Source organism: Microtus oregoni, unplaced genomic scaffold (assembly GCF_018167655.1).
Source record: "Microtus oregoni isolate MIOR12 unplaced genomic scaffold, Mior012 000025F_ref0000491, whole genome shotgun sequence".
NCBI lineage: Eukaryota > Metazoa > Chordata > Mammalia > Rodentia > Cricetidae > Microtus > Microtus oregoni.
Window position 1 is genome coordinate 17,040,448 of NW_024543084.1, and position 18,167 is coordinate 17,058,614.

The 18,167-nt window shown below is 46.3% G+C and overlaps 1 protein-coding gene across 3 annotated transcripts in view; it reads right to left on the reverse strand.

Moving 5' to 3' along the window:
* Positions 1 to 18,167, reverse strand: part of Garnl3 (GTPase activating Rap/RanGAP domain like 3) — a 144,806-nt gene that overhangs the window by 57,397 nt on the left and 69,242 nt on the right. For all 3 annotated transcript variants that reach the window (XM_041674703.1, XM_041674705.1, XM_041674704.1), the window contains 4 exons: positions 12,085 to 12,184; positions 9,470 to 9,588; positions 4,196 to 4,260; positions 3,088 to 3,151 (listed from right to left, as the gene is read on the reverse strand). In XM_041674703.1, coding sequence (XP_041530637.1) covers positions 3,088 to 3,151; positions 4,196 to 4,260; positions 9,470 to 9,588; positions 12,085 to 12,184 — 348 coding nt within the window. The remainder of the gene's footprint in view (positions 1 to 3,087; positions 3,152 to 4,195; positions 4,261 to 9,469; positions 9,589 to 12,084; positions 12,185 to 18,167) is intronic.

The following is an 18,167-nucleotide window of genomic DNA, read 5'->3' on the forward strand; positions in this document are numbered from 1 at the left end:
AAGGAGAGAGAGCACGAGCAAGGAACTCAGGACCGCGAGGGGTGCACCCACACACTGAGACAATGGGGATGTTCTATCGGGAACTCACCAAGGCCAGCTGGCCTGGGTCTGAAAAAGCATGGGATAAAACTGGACTCACTGAACATAGTGGACAATGAGGACTACTGAGAACTCAAGAACAATGGCAATGGGTTTTTGATCCTACTGCACGTACTGGCTTTGTGGGAGCCTAGGCAGTTTGGATGCTCACCTTACTAGACCTGGATGGAGGAAAATGGATGGGATCTAGAAAACATCGTATTGAGTGAGGTCACCCTGACCCAGAAAGACAACTTTCCTATGTACTCACTCATAAGTAGTTTTTAAACATAAAGCAAAGAAAACCAGCTTACATATCACAATCCCAGAGAACCCAGACAACAATGAGGACCCTAAGAGAGACATACATGGATCTAATCTACATGGGAAGTAGAAAAAGACAAGATCTTCTGAGTAAATTGGGAGAATGGGGATCATGGGAGAGGGTTGAAAGGGGAAGGGGAGGTAAAAGGAGGGGAGCAGAGAAAAATGTAGAGCTCAACAAATTCAATTAAAAAAAAAAAGTGGGTGCTCCTGCCAGGCATCAATGCCAGGTCAACCAATGTCTATTTGACAGCATTCAGAGTTTTAAAAATTCATTTCTGGATTTACGAGGAACAACTAGGTCTATTTTTGTTGTTTCCCAGTTTGTAATTTTAGCCTGAAAGGTCTAATTTTATGTCAGTAATGGTGTTTCTTAATAAAGTCCTAGTGATGTTATTTTTCTTTGTGTCTGTGTGTACATGTTTGTGTGTGTATGTATGTATGTATGTATGTATGGTGGGAGATGTGTATGTCACAGGTCATGTGTGGATGTCAGAAGACAATCTGTGATGTTGGCTCTTGCTTTCTACATTGTCTGGCACTGGGTGTCTCACTGGTTTCCACTGTGTGCAGCAAGCTAAGCTGACCCATGGGCTTCTGAAGATTTTCCCATCTCTGCCTTTCCTCTTGCTGTTCGTGTGCTGTGATCACAGATGCTCACTACTGCTTTCAGTCGGCTCTGGGGATCTGAAATCATTCTTCAAACTTAACTAGTACCAATCCCTGCTATTGTTTTATGGAATTTTGATTTTAAGCATCAGTTTGTAGCTAATATTAAGTTTTAAAAAAAAATAAATATTTGCCAGGCAGTGGTCGTGCACACCTTTAATCCTAGCACTCAGGAGGCAGGGGGAGGTGGATTTCTGTGAGTTCAAGGCCAGCTTGGTCTACAGAGAAAGTTCCAGGACAGCAAAGGCTACATAAAGAAACCCTATGTCAAAAAAAAAAAAACAAAAAACCCATAAGAACCAACAACAACAACAACAAAACAAAAACAAATATTAGATTTAAGAGGGAGCAATGTTATATATACTTAAGGTCCTAGACATGCTTTGAACATTCATATTTAGTTCTATAGATGTTTATACAATCCCTGGTCACCAGGAAAGTCATGGACAACTGTCTAGGATTCAAGGTGATAGAGAGGCAGGAAGAAAACACAGAGATCCCACTTTCCACTTACTTAAAGCCAATTTAATCACACACATTGCTTCTGGAAGGAATCTGATCAAGAAAAACGTCACTGCATCCTAGCAAGTAGAAGCAGAGGGACAGTGTTCTAATAGGACCAGCCCCCTTCCTTCTCATAATGAGGCTGGTTCAGCTTCCACTCACTGTGTGGATCCTGTGACTGTGAAGAGCTCCTAGCAGTAACGCGCAGAAGCTGGGGTAGCTCTGACAGCATGACTTTGGGGACTGGGCCTCATACTCAGGCCCAGGGAGGCTCATGAGTGTTCCTCGGTAAGGGGGTGCACAGCTATAGGAGAGCATGAAACGGCTTTTCCATAGGCACAGAATGGTGACGTCAGTTGCAGGTACTGCCGACTCCTGTCTGGTCATCTGTTACTCTGTGGGAGGGAAGGCAGCTGGGGTGGGCTAGCACAGCAGCTGACACACAGCACACCACAGGGCTGCCCCTCCAGGACTCTGGGGTGGGGTCTTCAGAGTGGGGATCACTCCCAGGCACCATGCTCTCAGCACTGCTGGGGCTAAGGCAGAAAAGGATGTGAGCTTGAGGCCAGCCTGGTTTATAAAGTGAGTTCTAGGTTAGCCTGGACTTTATGGTAAGATCCTGTCTTTTTTATAAAAAAAAAAATCTAAGTTGTACAATGAAGCAGTAAAGACATACTGCTATGGATGTATTTATACTTCTAATTTGTTCTTAAGGTTTCCAAAGTCACTTTAAGCATAGTGTATCTTAAATTTGCTTAGTTGAACCTAACACACTAAATTTTGCTGAGTTTATTCTTGTAGGGCACAAATACTTGTTTATTTATTTATTTAGCATGTGTCTGTGTGTGCAGATGCACACAGTGCTTTGACACGCATGTGGAAATCAGTGACTTGCAGAAGTCACTTCTTTCCTTCTACCATGCTGTCCTGGTGGTCAAACAAATAGTATTTTATAAATTTTATAAAGGCATGAGGACATTCCACTCTGTACGTCCAGGTTTAGCAACGATGACCTCAGTTCAAAGCTTACCTTTAAGGGATACAGAAAATAACTGTTTATGGTCTGCTCACTCCTCCACATCTCATCTGAGGTACCCCTGCAAATGAACTCATCCACTTCACTCTGCTGACAGACCCTGCTGCCTCCTGGACACAGCTCAAGCTGCCTCTCAAGCTTCTTCCGTGTCATCTAGATGGGCACAGCCTACCTCCTGGAAGCTCAGCTTTGCTCTGCTGGCTGGCATCCTAGGGAGGATGGCCACAGTTCTAAAATTTCAGAGCTAAATCAGTTACAGCTGCACGATGAAGGTACAACTGCTCTCTCTCTCTCTCTCTCTCTCTCTCTCTCTCTCTCTCTCTCTCCACACACACACACACACACACACACACACACACACCTCACCCTCATCATGACACCACACTTCCTTCTCTCTGAGCAGACCAGCCTGCCCTACCATCCTGGCAAGGTGAGACTGAGTCCACTCATTGCTATGAAGCCACAGCTTCCTTTACCTTTTGTATCTCGGGGTGAAAGATTTCCCGAGGGCCTTTCTCAAACTTGTCCAGGTTCATGGCACTGAAACAGAGCAAACAGAGTGATTCAGTGAGGTGGGAGCTGAAGCAAGAGTGAGTTCTCTGGAGAAATAGACAGTGTTGTCTAGAAGAGTCATGGTGGATTCTCTGAAGGGCCTGACACTGAAAACGCTGATCAGCAAGTGAAGGAACGGTGCGCGACTCCGTGAACGTCACCAACTGCCATGGGTCCCTTCAGGACACCCATTCAGTGAGAGCGCGGCAGTCATCACGGACGGCAGCGTCAGGCATCCTTCTGTCCTGCTATTCTCCCAGATTGCTACTGACTTATTTATTGTTCTGTTATTGACAATTTCATACGTCTTCGATACCCTTTACTGCCGAGTCCCAGAGCCAGAGACACCTAGTTTAAACCCTGCAGTTAACTAGCTCTGCAGAGTCTCTCCTGCTCTCCGAGGCCTGAGTCCTCTTAGGGGAATGGAGGCAATCACAGGTGGACTTCATGCAGCCTAGTTAGTTAGAGTCAGTGAGCAGATGCTGGGAAGCATTCAGCACAGTGTCTGACAAAGAGGCTACTGTCATTAGGATGCAATATCTTAGTTGGGGACAGAGTGACAGGCTCCATCTGAGTGGCAGCTTTCCCCAGGACTGGGAGAGATTTGAGAGGGAGGTGGGAAACAGGGGCAGGAGCCAGATGTTCCAATCCCTTCACTCGCTGTTCAGTGAAGAATAAGGCACATCCCCCCAGAAAGCCTTTGCTGACATCTGGGTTTCTATTTCAAAGTATAAAAATGAAATGAAAAGATTTCTTGATTTTCTTTCTAAACCTGAAGTATCCAAGCAAGCACAAGGAAAACAAACAAACACGCAGCAGGAGAAGGGCACAGCACAGAGGGAAGCTCAGCCACCACTGGAAACCCTGGCTTTGCTCTGAGTCTCCATTTCATCATTTGTCCTGCTCTCTGGGGCTGCCTTGGAGACTCTAGGAGGGAATGCCTGGCATGCCAGTCAAGGAAAGCGAATGCACAAGGATCCCAGGAACATGCAATCTACACGCATGGGCCTCTGACTGTCTGTGAGAACTCACCTTAAGATAGACTTCACAGACAGTGTCTTGGTGGGACTGTAAGGAAGGCATATTTTTTGCGTACCCTGAAAGAAACAAAGCACCATCAGTGATGAGTCTGAAGAACCTCACCCGGTCGCTGTGGTAAAACCACACCTGTTCTTTCTCTCTACTCTGGCTGTCGGCACCCCTCTCTCTCATACAAACTTTTGGTTCTGAGCAGAACTCAACACACCAGGCCTCGAATCTTGGTACCATGGTAGACAGCTGAGCCAAAGCAGTTGTTCAAGAGACAAGCCCAGTACAGCTTGTGGGAGCTGACAATGGTATCTTCATGAGTAACTATGTGGACAGGAGCCAGGGGCTGTGGACTTAAGGTTTTTCTTCACTACAATCTGGCACAGCTCTCCTTTCCCATCTCCTGTCTGCAGCTTTCTAGAGTCAATATTTAAATAAAACCACTCTGTATTTTCTGGTAGAAACATCAAATGCCCTAGGTGGAGGCCTGTATCTGCACATACCAGGCAACCAGAGGTGAGCACTGTGCAGATTCAGAAGTACAGGCTGGACAGGTCTGTATAACAATGGATGTATGCATGCATGTACATGTGTGTTCACCTGCCAACATGCATGTATAGAATCTCCCAGAAGGAGATATTATAACTTCTCTGAGCAGAAGACTTTGATCCTCCTCTTTGTGCCTGCTGTGTTTTCTGGGTGGAATTTCTACAGTGAGTCTGAAATTGTTTCTATATAAAAATCTTCCCCACGTGTTCAGACAACATCCATACAGTAGTGGGGATACTCACTAGCCTAGAGCGTGCGTTTTCCTGGCTCCATCCCCAACACCTCAAAAACCAAGCACAGACATACAGAAAGACTACTTGCAGAAGGGTTATGTGTTTGGTTGATCTTCTAGCTGCCTTTAGACAGCACGGGCTTGTGGGTGTGGAGGGCTGGACAGAGGCTGATAGCTGAACTTCCCACAGCCTTCAGTGCCAGCTTGCAGTTACAGGAATGTAGTAACTGGCTTCTGCTGATAATTCTGATTTTAATTTTCTCCCCTTCAATATTTCCATTTGTAGCTATGAGCAAAACTTACCCTGCTGTTGGCCCACACGTTTAGCACCTACAGGAGAGGATTTAGATGGAGGCATGGACACTCTCTCAGTGGGATTAATGTTCCCAGTGGCCAGCCCTTGGCAGCTTTCACAATGTTTTGGAGCTTAAATGTCATGTCTACGCTTCTCTAATGGTGGCCAAGAGCAGCTCCATGAAATACTACTTTGTTAACTCTTGTTCCTTCTGCCTAGACTGTTCTCCAGCTTCCCCTTCTAGTTTGCCTGTGCTTACAGCATTTAGCCTTCGGATCTCCATGCGGAAGATCTCCCTGACCTCATCTTCAGGGGTCTCAGCATCTTCATTAGCTTTGTCACCTTCAGGGTGCTGACCACAGTCCATATGTAATACAACTCCTTCAGAAACGGAAATAAGCCAGGTTTCCCCTGCGTTTGTCCTGCCTGCCTGCCCTTGCTCAGTATCCAGCAACCATCTAAGGTAAGGATGTAGGTGGCTATCAAGAAGGAAGATGATGGGATATCAAGTAAATTCATCCCTGGAAGTCAGAAGAGGTGGGAAGGAAGTTAAAGAGGAGAGGGAGGCCATGAGGGCACAGGAAAACACTTCAGAGATACCCGAGAGAGCCCTGTAGGCGCGTACAGCAATGGGGCAAGAGGCTGCTTCCTGGGCAGGACCTCTCACAGGAGCTAAAGCCCACGTGGCACCTGTGGAGACAAGGTGAAGGGTAGGAGCTGCCAGCGTGGATGCCTGGCAAGAGAACAGATATGGACCTAAGGCCACGGCTTGCAGGGGTGAGGCCTGGGGTAAGCTGTAGAGCTGAGGTCCAGAGGCTAGCAGGGACCAGAGCTTGGGCCACACGCAAGGAAAAACTGCAAGACCCACAGACTTCAGGAACACGAGCTTTCCCCTGACCTAAAAAAGCAGAAAGGACCAGCTCTATCCCAAAGGTCATATGAGAGTATGTCACAAAAAAATACCAAAATAACCTGGGAATGGGGCACGCACCCCACTGTACATAATTCATTCTATATGTTAACCCCTGACTCAAGTGTGTTCTGCTGCCATGAGACCTCAACCTTCTCCTCATGCACCTACCTATCAATCGCTAGAGGAGCAGGGAGAGGGAAAAGATGACGGTCTTCCCAAAGAGGACACTCACCTGCCTGGTTCAGAAGACAGGGGCTCTGAATGAAAGCACGGTTATTTGTCACCAGGGGAACAATTGGCAGAGACTACAATGCAGGCATTCTAGAAACTGGGCACACACACGCCAGGGTCTCCTAGACCTGTTCATGGCTCTGCTTGTCACATAGCTGTGCTGGCAGCAGGCTGATGGCCTCAGCTATGGTGGTGGCACGGGGAGAAGATGTGTTGGTCCTTCTAGCTCTTTTGAGTCTTGGAAAGTACCTGTCCCTGTAAACCTTGGTCCCACTAAGGTCCCCTGTTATGAACACGCCTCTGCTGGAAATAAGCTCACGAGCAACACAGAAAAGATTTTTACCCCAAATCTGCTTCAAAACAAGACAACTTCTGAAAATACTATACAAGTTTACTTAAACGGAAGCAGCAGCATCCAGAGATGTTAAGCTAGGCCTTGGTGCCATTTGCTTCCCGAGCTGTGTGCATGTGCCAGGCGTTCTGCCACATGGTGGGGACATCGAAGGAGGACACAGTGAGTCAGAGACTCACATGTAGAATTAACTATGTACAAAAAAAAAAAAAAAGCCGGGCGGTGGTGGCGCACGCCTTTAATTCCAGCACTCGGGAGGCAGAGGCAGGCGGATCTCTGTGAGTTCGAGGCCAGCCTGGTCTACAAGAGCTAATTCCAGGACAGGAACCAAAAGCTACGGAGAAACCCTGTCTCAAAAAATCAAAAAAAAAAAAAAAAGAATTAACTATGTACAGTAGTGATACCTTGGTCACTGGGCCCTGGGATACATCTGGTCTGTCATCGACTGGGAGGGACTTTGGCCCTGCCATTTAACTTCTGCAATTGCAACAGCAGGTATTACGATTTGGGGAGTTAAGAAATTATCTAGCATAGTGGTTCTCAACTGTGGGTCGTGACCCCTTCGGGGGTCTAATGACTCTTTTACAGGGTTTGCCTGAGACCATCAGAAATCGTAAAAGGTTACGATTTATAACAGTAGCAAAATTACAGCCATGAAGTAGCAACAAAGAATTTTATGTTAGGGGTCACCGGGAGATGAGGAAGTGTATCCGAGAGTCACAGCATTAGGAAGCTCGAGACTATAGTAAGAGCACAATAAACGTTAGGTTTTATTCTTCACTGTTTTAGCTCACTACTTTTGAAGTGCCTAATCATAATTTGTTGAATAGTAGTGGTTCCTAGAAATTTTTTCTTTGTGATATATCATATCCCAAGATGACCTCAAACTTTAATTATGTAAATGAGGATAACTTTTAACTCTTGATTCTCCTGCCTCTGATTCCCAAGTGCTGGGATTACAGGCATGCACCACCACACCTGGTTTACACAATGCTGGGGACTGAACACACGATTTCATGCATGCTGGGCAATCACCCTGTCAACAGTCTTATCCCCAGACCTTCTTTTTAGGTCGTTTAAATTTGTTACCCTGTTGATATATGTGTATGTGTGCATGTAGGTGTGCAGGGGTGTGAGTATGTGTATGTGCATATGCTTTTACCAGGGTATCATATTGTCTGTGTAAAATGTCCTAGAAAATAAAATGAAAAGAAGAGAATAATGGGAAAAACTTATTAAAAAAACCAAATACAAGAATTACTAGAAAACAAATTTCTGAATTAGAGTAGCAAGTAGACAATAAAAGCACATAAGGAAAATATGAAATCTAAGACAAATTCCATCAGTGCAGCTGAACGCTGGTGTTGGCTGAGCAAGCTGGAGAGATGGGGACACCATAGGGGCTATAGCCAGATAATAATGTTCTGTTCTTCCAATATAACTAAAAGGTAGGCTAGTCCACAGATTTAATTATTAAAAATAGCTTGGGTCGGGGCCTGAGGAGACAGCTCAGTGGTTCAGAGCAGTAACTGTTCCTCTAGAGGACCCAGATTTGGTTCCCAGCAGCCATATGATTGCTTATACTCACTCATCGCTGCAGTTCCAGGGAATCCGGTGCCCTCTTCTGAGCCCCCTGGGCATCAGGCACACATACGGCACACGGATGTACATGCAGACAAAACACTCATACACATAAAATTACAAGAAATGTAATTAAAAAATAGCTAGGGTCAGTTGGGTGTGGGGGTGTACTCCTAAAAGCCCAATACTCGGGTGACTAAGGCAGGAGGATTGTAAAGTTTGCAGCCAACTTGGTCAACATAGCAAGTTCACAAATACAAAGTTAGATCCTATCCCAACAAACAAAACAATAAATAAGCCGGGCAATGGTGGCGCACGCCTTTAATCCCAGCACTTGGGAGGCAGAAGCAGGAGGATCTCTGTGAGTTCGAGACCAGCCTGGTCTACAGAGCTAGTTCCAGGACAGGCTCCAAAGCCACAGAGAAACCCTGTCTCGAAAAACCAAAAAAAAAAAAAAAAAAACAAACAAACAAAAAAAAAAAACCAAACAAAAACAAAAAAAACAAAAACAAAAAAAACAAACAAAAACAACAACAACAAAAAGAACAAACAAAACTAGGGCTGAGGATGTGACTCAGGTGGCAGAGCCTAGCATGTGTGAAACCTGGGTTTGATCCCTACAACATCATACACAGGTATGGTGGTGCATAACTCCATCACTCAGGAGTTAAGAGAGAGGAGGACCAGAAGTTCAAGGTCATCCTCAACTACAAAGTGAGTCTGAAGATAACCCAGGCTATATGAGACTGTCCCCCAAAACAAAAACAAACAAACCAACCCCTCCATGTCCTCCTCTCCAGCCAGCAAACAAAAGTGAACATACCACTACCACTACAACCCCAAGTGTAGTAGATAAGGTTATTGAACTAATGCACTCTATAAAACCCACTGCCATTCACCTGAGGCCAAGACTTAGGAAGTGGTTGTGTCTGACTGTGGCTTAGAGATGGGGAGAAGCTGCTGTTACTGTCAGGCTTGGTGGTCCCAGCTCAGAATAATGACATTCTGAATTATCTACAGTGAGGGGAACCACTTGACAACGGGCTAACCGGACTTTGAATAAGGCCCTCCCGGCACGTGCTGTACAGGAGATACCAGAGTGTAAGTGCAGGTCAGATACTCACTGTTTTCCGCCACAGAATTGCACGGTACTGAGGGACACGCTGATTGTTCTGGTCAGAAAGGGTCACAGACAAGAAGAAGGGGCTCTTCTCCGCATCGTTTCCAATGTAGTTCTGATGGACTGGAGAAGAGTAGTTGGTGAAGATCCAGCTTTCCTTCAGCCAGCAGTGGCCAGTGCCCACACAAGCAGTCATCCCAAGACTGGCGTGGGCAGGAACTGACCACTGTGTGCCCTGCTATCCTAAGACTGGCGTGGGCAGGAACTGACCACTAACTGTGTGCCCTGCTATCCTAAGACTGGTGTGGGTAGGACCTGACCACTGTGTGCCCACTTCCCTTCACCAGCAACAGGCTCAGAAACGAGTCTGCTATTCATTGTTAGCTGAGACAGGATGAGAAATCTGCCAAGAGCCTTCTGGAAAGATGCCCCCCACCCCTGGATGTTGCAGTGTCAAGTGATATCTGCTACTGCAGCCTTTTGTGGTCAAAAGGAGGGCAAGCCATCACACCAATAGTAGGGATGAAGAAGAGGAAAAAGGGCCTGGGTTTCTAGTATCATTGAACTCTTGACACCACCAACCACAGGGCTTTCCCGGCTCATCTACAGCTTGTTACGTAAACTATGTTGGCCTCAAACTTTGTTCATTTCTTTCTTGTTTAAACCAGTTTGAGGTAGGTTATGCATTACCTCTTTGAATGCTGCTGGCGTTCAAACTCACAGCAACCCTTCTGCTGAAAAGCCAATGCTGTGGGCACTCCGGGCACAGCCCTGGGGAAGATGGCTGGCATATTTCTTTCTTTGTAAATGCTTCTATATTTCCCACCCACCTACGCAAACCTTGCGTGTCCAGACCTGAACTTTAACCTTTTAGAATAATACCGCAACAGTTTTTTTCTTCCCGTGTGCAGCACACTGCTATGTATGTGTGTTGCACACACATGGTGTATGGGTGTGCGTGCCTGTCTGTAACTTAGGAAGCCAAAGGGAGATATTGTCTTCCTTCATTGCTCTCAGCTTTGCTGTCTTCAGGCAGGGCCAGTGAGCCACCAGGACCCACCTGTCTTTGTCTCTCCAGTGCTATATTACAGGAATGCTCAGCCATGCCCAGATATTTTACATGGGCCTGGGGATTTGAGCTCAGGTTGTCACATCGCAGAGTAATTCCCCTTGCTCTTACCCTCTGAGCCTGTAACAGGTTTTAAAAAGACACTGCTCTCATTTCCTGGCTTGAGAATCATGTGTAGCCGGAGGTTTTTCTCTGTGTTGCCCAGGCCAACTGGATTAGTTTCTCTCTCGCCCGCTGGACCAACAACCTTATAGAATAATCAATCACTCAGAGGCTAATATTAATATATTGTTTGGCTGATGGCTTAGGGCATTATTGCCTAGCTCTCACCCGTAAATTAACCCATTCCTAATAGTCTGTATGTCACTATGTGGCCGTGGTGTTTCCTTAGGTGTTCTGGTATCTTGTTCTATAGGTGGCTCACTGGCATCTCTCTCACCCTGCCTTCTCTCTCTCTGTTTGAATCTCCCGCCTAACTATATTCTATCCTGCCACAGGCCAAAGCAGGTTCTTATTAAAGGGAAGAATACATATTCACAGCGCACAGAAGGCCATCCTGCATCAATCATGCTCTACAATGGATGTCTCATTGAGTTTCTCTGACATTTCACCTCCCACATGAGTTTTTCCCTCCATTCCCAGTGCACATCGCAGAGGGGTACAGTGCAAAATGAGCCTGTCCCCTGACCTCATGGAGCCTGCAGATTGGGTTTGAAACATGATTCTGCTCTCGCTAACCCAAGGACTTGGACGTGGCTTCACTGTCTGTAAAGCGGAGCTATTTCTAGTCCTTCCCTCGAGGTCTGAGCAAAGCTTCCAATGAGATTGCAGAAATAACACATAAGTCAGTGCCTGACACATGCCAGGAGTTCAGTTGCTCATAGATTTTAGACTACATTTAGAGAGAACACATGGAAAGACAGAAAGCAGGTGTGTTGCTAATGAGAGGGGGCTGGACAGCAGGTAGAGCTTGAATCCAAGTCACTGGTGAGTGACTGTGGTAGAGAGCCACAGTCCTACGGCTGAGGTCTGCCAGGGAAACCGCTGCTGTCCTTCACAGTCCCAAACGAGACACAGCTCACACAGGTGTGTACTGACCTTGCTAAGTTAAAGCCTTTTCCATCCTGAAAAATTCTTATCTCTCAAAGATGAGATGAGCTAAGTCCCCATTTTCCAGGCTTAAAACAAGCCGGTGGCAGTGGCATACGCGGAGGCAGACAGATCCTGGAGTTCGAGGCCAGGAAAGGAACAAGTTCCAGGACAGCCAGGGCTACACACAGAAACCCTGTAATGAGAAAAACCCAACCCCTCCACCAAAACCAAGTCCAACAAACAAGCAAAAATCTCCAACAACAAAACCCAGCCCCACAACACTCCTCCCAAACAGTAGCCCCCGTCAAGAAAGCTCCGAGTTAGCCTTCAACTACAATGCTCGTCACGGACCCTGATATGAGCTGCCCTGACACTGTCACTCCACTCGTGCAGGGTGTTGGAGATCATGCAGTTTTGAGCATCACTTCTTCCCCCAGCTGCCAGGAAGGCGTAATTACCTTGTCCTAAGAAATACTTGAAATACCATCGGGTGTGGTACTCTGGGTTTTCTAAGTGCACGTCTGTTCTTCGCCAAGTGCCTGGCAGAGCACCTGCGTTCTGCAATGGAACAAAGCTGTGTTGTTAAAAGGCGTACTTAGAGAATGAACACGAAGCCAGCAGTAGACCGGAAGCCAAAGAACCAGGGGGGAAAGTCACCATTAAAAGCATACACATAAAGGCTGTAACCACATGCTCTCACTAGCAGTGACATGTGGGACAAAGTCACATAAAAGAGACATTCCAGAAGCCTGCAGGGTGCAGGAATAGGGACGAGCAGACCCAGTTCTAACAGCAGTGTAAAACCTTTCTTTCCTCTGGCCTATGGAATCCCAATAAATGGGAACTACTGTCCCCAGGGCACGGGTTCTCACCACCCTACCACCGGCACACTGCACCCAGGGGACATTTCTTAGCATCTTATACAAGTTCGTTTGCTTCGTAGAATTTTTAAATGCATCTTGGCAATTACCCAGTTGGTATGGAAAATGTGGGCAAACACAATGAGTAACCCTATCAAAAGATAGCTATTGTATATATGACGAGTGATCTTGGTTGCCCACTTGACAGATCTGGAATTAACTAAGAGGAAAGTCACTGGGCACATCTGTGAGAATCCACCGGGCACATCTGTGAGAAGCCACCGGGCACATCTGTGAGAAGCCACTGGGCACATCTGTGAGAAGCCACCGGGCACATTTGTGAGAAGCCACCGGGCACATCTGTGAGAAGCCACTGGGCACATCTGTGAGAGTGTTTCTGCATTAGGTTATTTGAGGTGGGAAGATCTACCCTAAATGTGTGTGTGTGGGAACACCTTCTGGTGGAAGCCTGAAATAGGTGGTTCAAGGGAAAAGGTTTTTTGTGCCTTGTTGGGTCAACACCTCTGTTGCTGCCATGACTGATATTGTTATTATTTGCTGATATCAGGACCCTGAAGACCAGTGGATCTCCAGGAATCTTCTAGGCTTTCAGTACCAGACTGGGATTACTGAGACATCTATCTTTGTGGATCAAGCAGCGATTGGGTTCTCAGCCGTTCCAGTGTGAAGACAGCCATCATGTAAGCCAATCTAATAGCTCTCCTCCCTCCCCCCTTTTTTTTGAGACAGGGTTTCTCTGTAGTTTTGGAGCCTGTCCTGGAACTTGCTCTGTAAACCAGGCTGGCTTCAAACTCATAGAGATCCACCTGTCTCTGCCTCCCAAGTAGATATTCATTCCATCACTTCTGTAGCTTTAGACTCTAACTAACACAGTCTCCCCCAACCCATATGTAGGTATCTTTTTTCTTTTCTTTTCTTTTTTTTGCTTAACAACATAGAATCATACCAAATCATGCAGATTGGAAGATGACAGATACACACAGTGGTTAGAAGAGGCCATCAGATCTTCTGGAGCTGGAATTACAAGCAGTTGTGAGTTGTCATGTGGGTATGAGGAACTGAACCTGGGCCTTGTGCAGGAGCAGTAAGTGCTCTTAATCTGAGCCATATCTCCAGTCCCTCTTTCCCTGTCTTTATGAGACATTAAACACCCTTCCAGGGAACATCCTGATGGCCAGGCTGAGACTGTTAAAGTCACCGGAGAGAAGCTCCAAGGGCATTACCTTTGCCACGGTGGGAAGCAGACTATACACGGCATGTGTTGTGATTCTGACATGCGTTGGTGACTTTCTAGATGGTTCTGATCAGTTCTTTATCATATTGAAGAAGTTTTCATCAATTCTCAATTTACAAGGAGGCTTTCAAAATTTTTCTTTGCCAGATCTTTGTAGAGGAGATTAAATGGAGGAGAATATTACGTTGCAATAGGTCTAAGGCTGAATGGTTCTTCGATTTCTGGACCTCCCTACTAGGTCGTGGTATATTCTCTGAAGAGACCACTAGACTTTTAAAAAGATGGATGTGTCATGGTTGTTCCTGAGGGCATCTGTTGATCCGCTGGCTGCTTCTCTGATGTTACTATCTACTTAATGCCTTTGACCAGGTCTCTCATTGAACCTGAAGCTCCCTGATTGGTTAGGCTTTCCAAACAGTAAGTTCCAGGGCCCCATCTGTCTCTAACCTCCACACCAGTGCTGGGATTACAGGTGCCTCTCACCATGCCTGGCTTTTTACATGGGTGCTGGGGATCTGATCTCAGATCCTCATGTTTGTACGCAAGGATCTTACCCACAGAGTCACCTATCCAGCACAGCCATGTTTTCCCTGAGTCACTGAAGACTCGGTTACACAAGTAAAAGTTCTTTATCCCTGAACAGTGTCTGTTTCTCAGGAAAAGGGTCTTTTCTTACATAACTAGAATACAGCCCTTTTCCTGGTGCTGGGTATTGAATCTGGATCCTTCCATATGCTAGGCAGGTACTCAACCATTGAGCTACACCATGCAATTCAGCTTTATCAACTTTGGAAATTCCACATCTATACAATATATTATCATCTGTATTTTGAATTTGTCAGAATAACGCTGATGCAAGCTCCACCCACCCCACCCCTTCAGCACATGATCATTTGTTGCTGCATCTCATTTAGACGTCCTTCAGAACATTTTCAGATTTTTGTCTTTTGTGACAGTGGCATTCTGAAGCACGTAGTGTCCTCCCTTCCTTGTTTTTTTTCAGTAAAGCATTCTTTATCCAGTGGCTGTCTGATGCACCTCCACAAACATATTCAGGGTCTGCAAACCTAGTCAGAGCACTATGTAGCTAAGGCTGTCCTCAGCTCATCAAGATAAACTTGCTTAAGCTGCCTATGTGCCCCCTGTTGGAGAGGTTAACTGTGATCACCCCAAGGTGTTCCCTGTTTGACCTTTTGGGGTGACTCAGGAGCAGCAAATTGGCTTCTACTCTTTGGAGGCTTTCTGTATGCTTCATTATCTACACTCACTTGTCTCTCACCGAGAGCCCCTGCCAGTACTCCTGTTCCACAGACCTCTCTATTGCGCAACCAGGTACACAGAGCCAAGGCATGACCCCAGAGTACACTGGCCAGCCTCAGGTCTTACTCCACCCAACAAGCTGGCCTCCTCCACTCAGACTCCACAGAGGCTGGTGTCATGGACCCTAAAAGCTTCAGGAGAGCTTGGAGAGAACTCTGTGGCCCTGGCACAGTCAGGCTTCTGGAGCTTCCAAGACCCAGCTGGAGAAACAAGAGAATTTTCTTCCAAGCTGAGCCTTAGCTCAGGGCTTCTCTATGTGCCGAAATGTGCATTGTGGCTCCGCTACTTAGCTGCTGCCCCAGAGCGCTCTAGGCGGAGCCTGCAAATCTTTCTTTTCCATTGTTTCTTTTCATCCCTTTCTCTTTTCTCCCACTCCTTCTCTTTCTTTCTCCCCTCCAACCATCCCTCTCTCCCTGAAGTACTGAGGCCCAAAGCCAGGTCCTCCTTCCTATGAACAAACATGCAGGAGACTCTAGTGACAATTAACTTTGAGAAGCAATGGTCTATACCAGGGATCAACATTACAGAGTTTCTGAAACTTGCTGCTGAATTGGTTCCCTAATGCATTAAAAATCCTATGGATCATGGCATGATAAATTATGTTTAAAATGTTTCCCCATTATCATAGTCTGTGTTTTTTGCATTTAAAAACAAAATTCTGAAAGGAGCCCATAGGCTTGACTGTCAGACCCTTTGAAGCTCCTGCCTTGGTCACACAAGTCCTTACCCCAGGGCTGAGCACCACAACTGCAGAACAGAATAGTTCAGGGAGAGGCAGACAGCAGTTGAGAGCAAAAGACAGGACCGTGGCCACGTTGTGCACCTCTACTGAGAGTGAGGTATTAAGGATGAGGTCTTTTCTAAGGACTGAAAAGCTTTTTCACTTGTATCTTCACTGAATACTTAACTGAGATGGAGTGGGGAACCCAAAACCTGTGAGTCCTGCAGAACCAGACCCATTCTGTCCATTGTTAAATGCACACAAGCAGGAGAGACAAGAGTATACATGGGAGCTGACAAAAGAAATGGAGGACTAAGAAAACCCTGTCCAGGACCCCGCAGAAAAGGAACTCTGTATCCTGATGACCTGCAGCACTGGCAGAGAGCAAAGGGAACACAGGAGGGTGAAGGCAACTGATTTCCACGTGTCCAACCCTGGAACAGTGACTGAGACAGAGATACAATGTTTCCAGGCAGCCCCTAGCCATTACCCAATCACAGCCGACTCCCTGACTTTTCTCTCCAAGAGTTAGTTTCATCTGCTGCTGGACTTCACAGGAATGAAATGCATCACGTGACTTCACTTAAGCCGGGTTTTTCATTCTTCAGAACTATGTCTGTGGCATTCATCTTTTTGTTCATGCAGTGATTCCTGCTTTTTCATCACCACAGGACAAACGCCAAGACTGATGTATTCACTCTCCTATAGCTGGATGTTTAACTGTATGGTTTAGAGTATACGTGACCAAAGCTACTGTGAATAGGACTCTGGCCTCGGTGGAAACACACAATCTTACGCGTTTGGTTCTAGTAGCAGCAGACAGACAGATTTCCAGAGAAGATGCATCACCCTGTCTTCTGTTGGCACCGTATGTCAGTGCTCTCACTTCCCCATGATCTCCAGCTAAGCTCTGGGCATCCCAGGCCTCTTCTTTTCAGACGTTCTGAGGTGCTGAGGTGGTGCCTAAGTGCATTCTTAGTCTTCAGCAAGTCCTATTTTTAAGTATGACCTGCTTTGTTGGAGGATTTCAGAGACAGACAAATAACAGCAGTTTCAGGTGGGAATGAAAGAGAAACACATGATCTGACATCAAAAAGAACGTGAAGGGATGATGAGATGGCCCAGTAAGGACACCTGCTGCCAAAGCTGATGGTCTGGGCTTGACCTTCAGGATCCACATGGTGGGAGGACATACGGGCTGTCTTGTCATGTCACCACGTAGTCCATAAATGTAATTATAAACCAAGTCAAGAGGAAATGTCCCAATAAGTTCATTTTCTAGACAACTGATGTTCAACATTATTCCCTTTGAGGCAAACGTTTGCTTCAGAGACCTGCCATAGGAGAATGGACTTAGCGTCCCACGCTGCACGTGTGCCCAGCGAATCCCATGCCAGCTAGTGAGTTCTGCCACTGAGAAAGCCTCATTATTGCTACACCAACCACAAAGACACGAAAGCTTCTTTTTGCTCACTGCTTCCCCCTCCTATTTTGACTTGTGGGAAATGAATGAGGGGCACTGAATCTGACCCAAGTATTTTGAGAAGAATTTAATCAAAATCCATATAAAACACGCAGTTCTGCTTGAGTATCCTCAAATATTTGCCATCTGGCAGAAAATTCACACACACATTAAGGCTACAAATGAGACCCCAAGTTTTATATTACGCCTGTGATTCCTCAAAGTCTTCCCATAGCAGGGGTGACAGAGGAATTAATGCATTTAGCTAGCTTTGCTTCACAGGTTAGATTGCTGAGATGACACCAGGACAAGGCAGGTTGGACTTTTTTCTTTTAAAGCCTCTCTCTCTGTTTTTAAATTACTGTGGTGGTTAGCTGGAATGGGAAATGCCTCCCCCAGACTCAGGTGTTTGAACAACACTCGGCTCTCAGTTACCAGCACTGAGAGGTTTAGACAGTGCAGCCTTGCTGGAGGAAGTATGTCTCCGGGAGCAAGCTTTGAGACTACATCGCTTTGTTCCACTTCCAGTTCACTCTCTCTGGTGCCTGCATTAGAGGGGTGAGTTCTCAGCTGCTTGCTCCCACCACAATGCCTGTTGCCTGCTGCCATGCTTCCCAATGGCGAACTCTTGTCCTCACGAACCGTAACCAAGCTTTCTTCCCTGAGCTGTCACTGTCACGACACTTCATTGCAGCAACAGAAAGAGCTAACACTGACGTACTACAACTGTACACACAAAGACAAACTCACTGTGGAAAAGGGAAACCAAACAAAACTTCAAATCTTTTCTCCCCCGTCCTCCACACCCCATCCACCTCCTCTCCCCAGGAAAACCATGTGACAAAATTGGCTTGACTACGCCTAGATCCTGGTTATGTATTTACAAAGATGTGTTTAGTATACATGTGCACAAATTCACACAC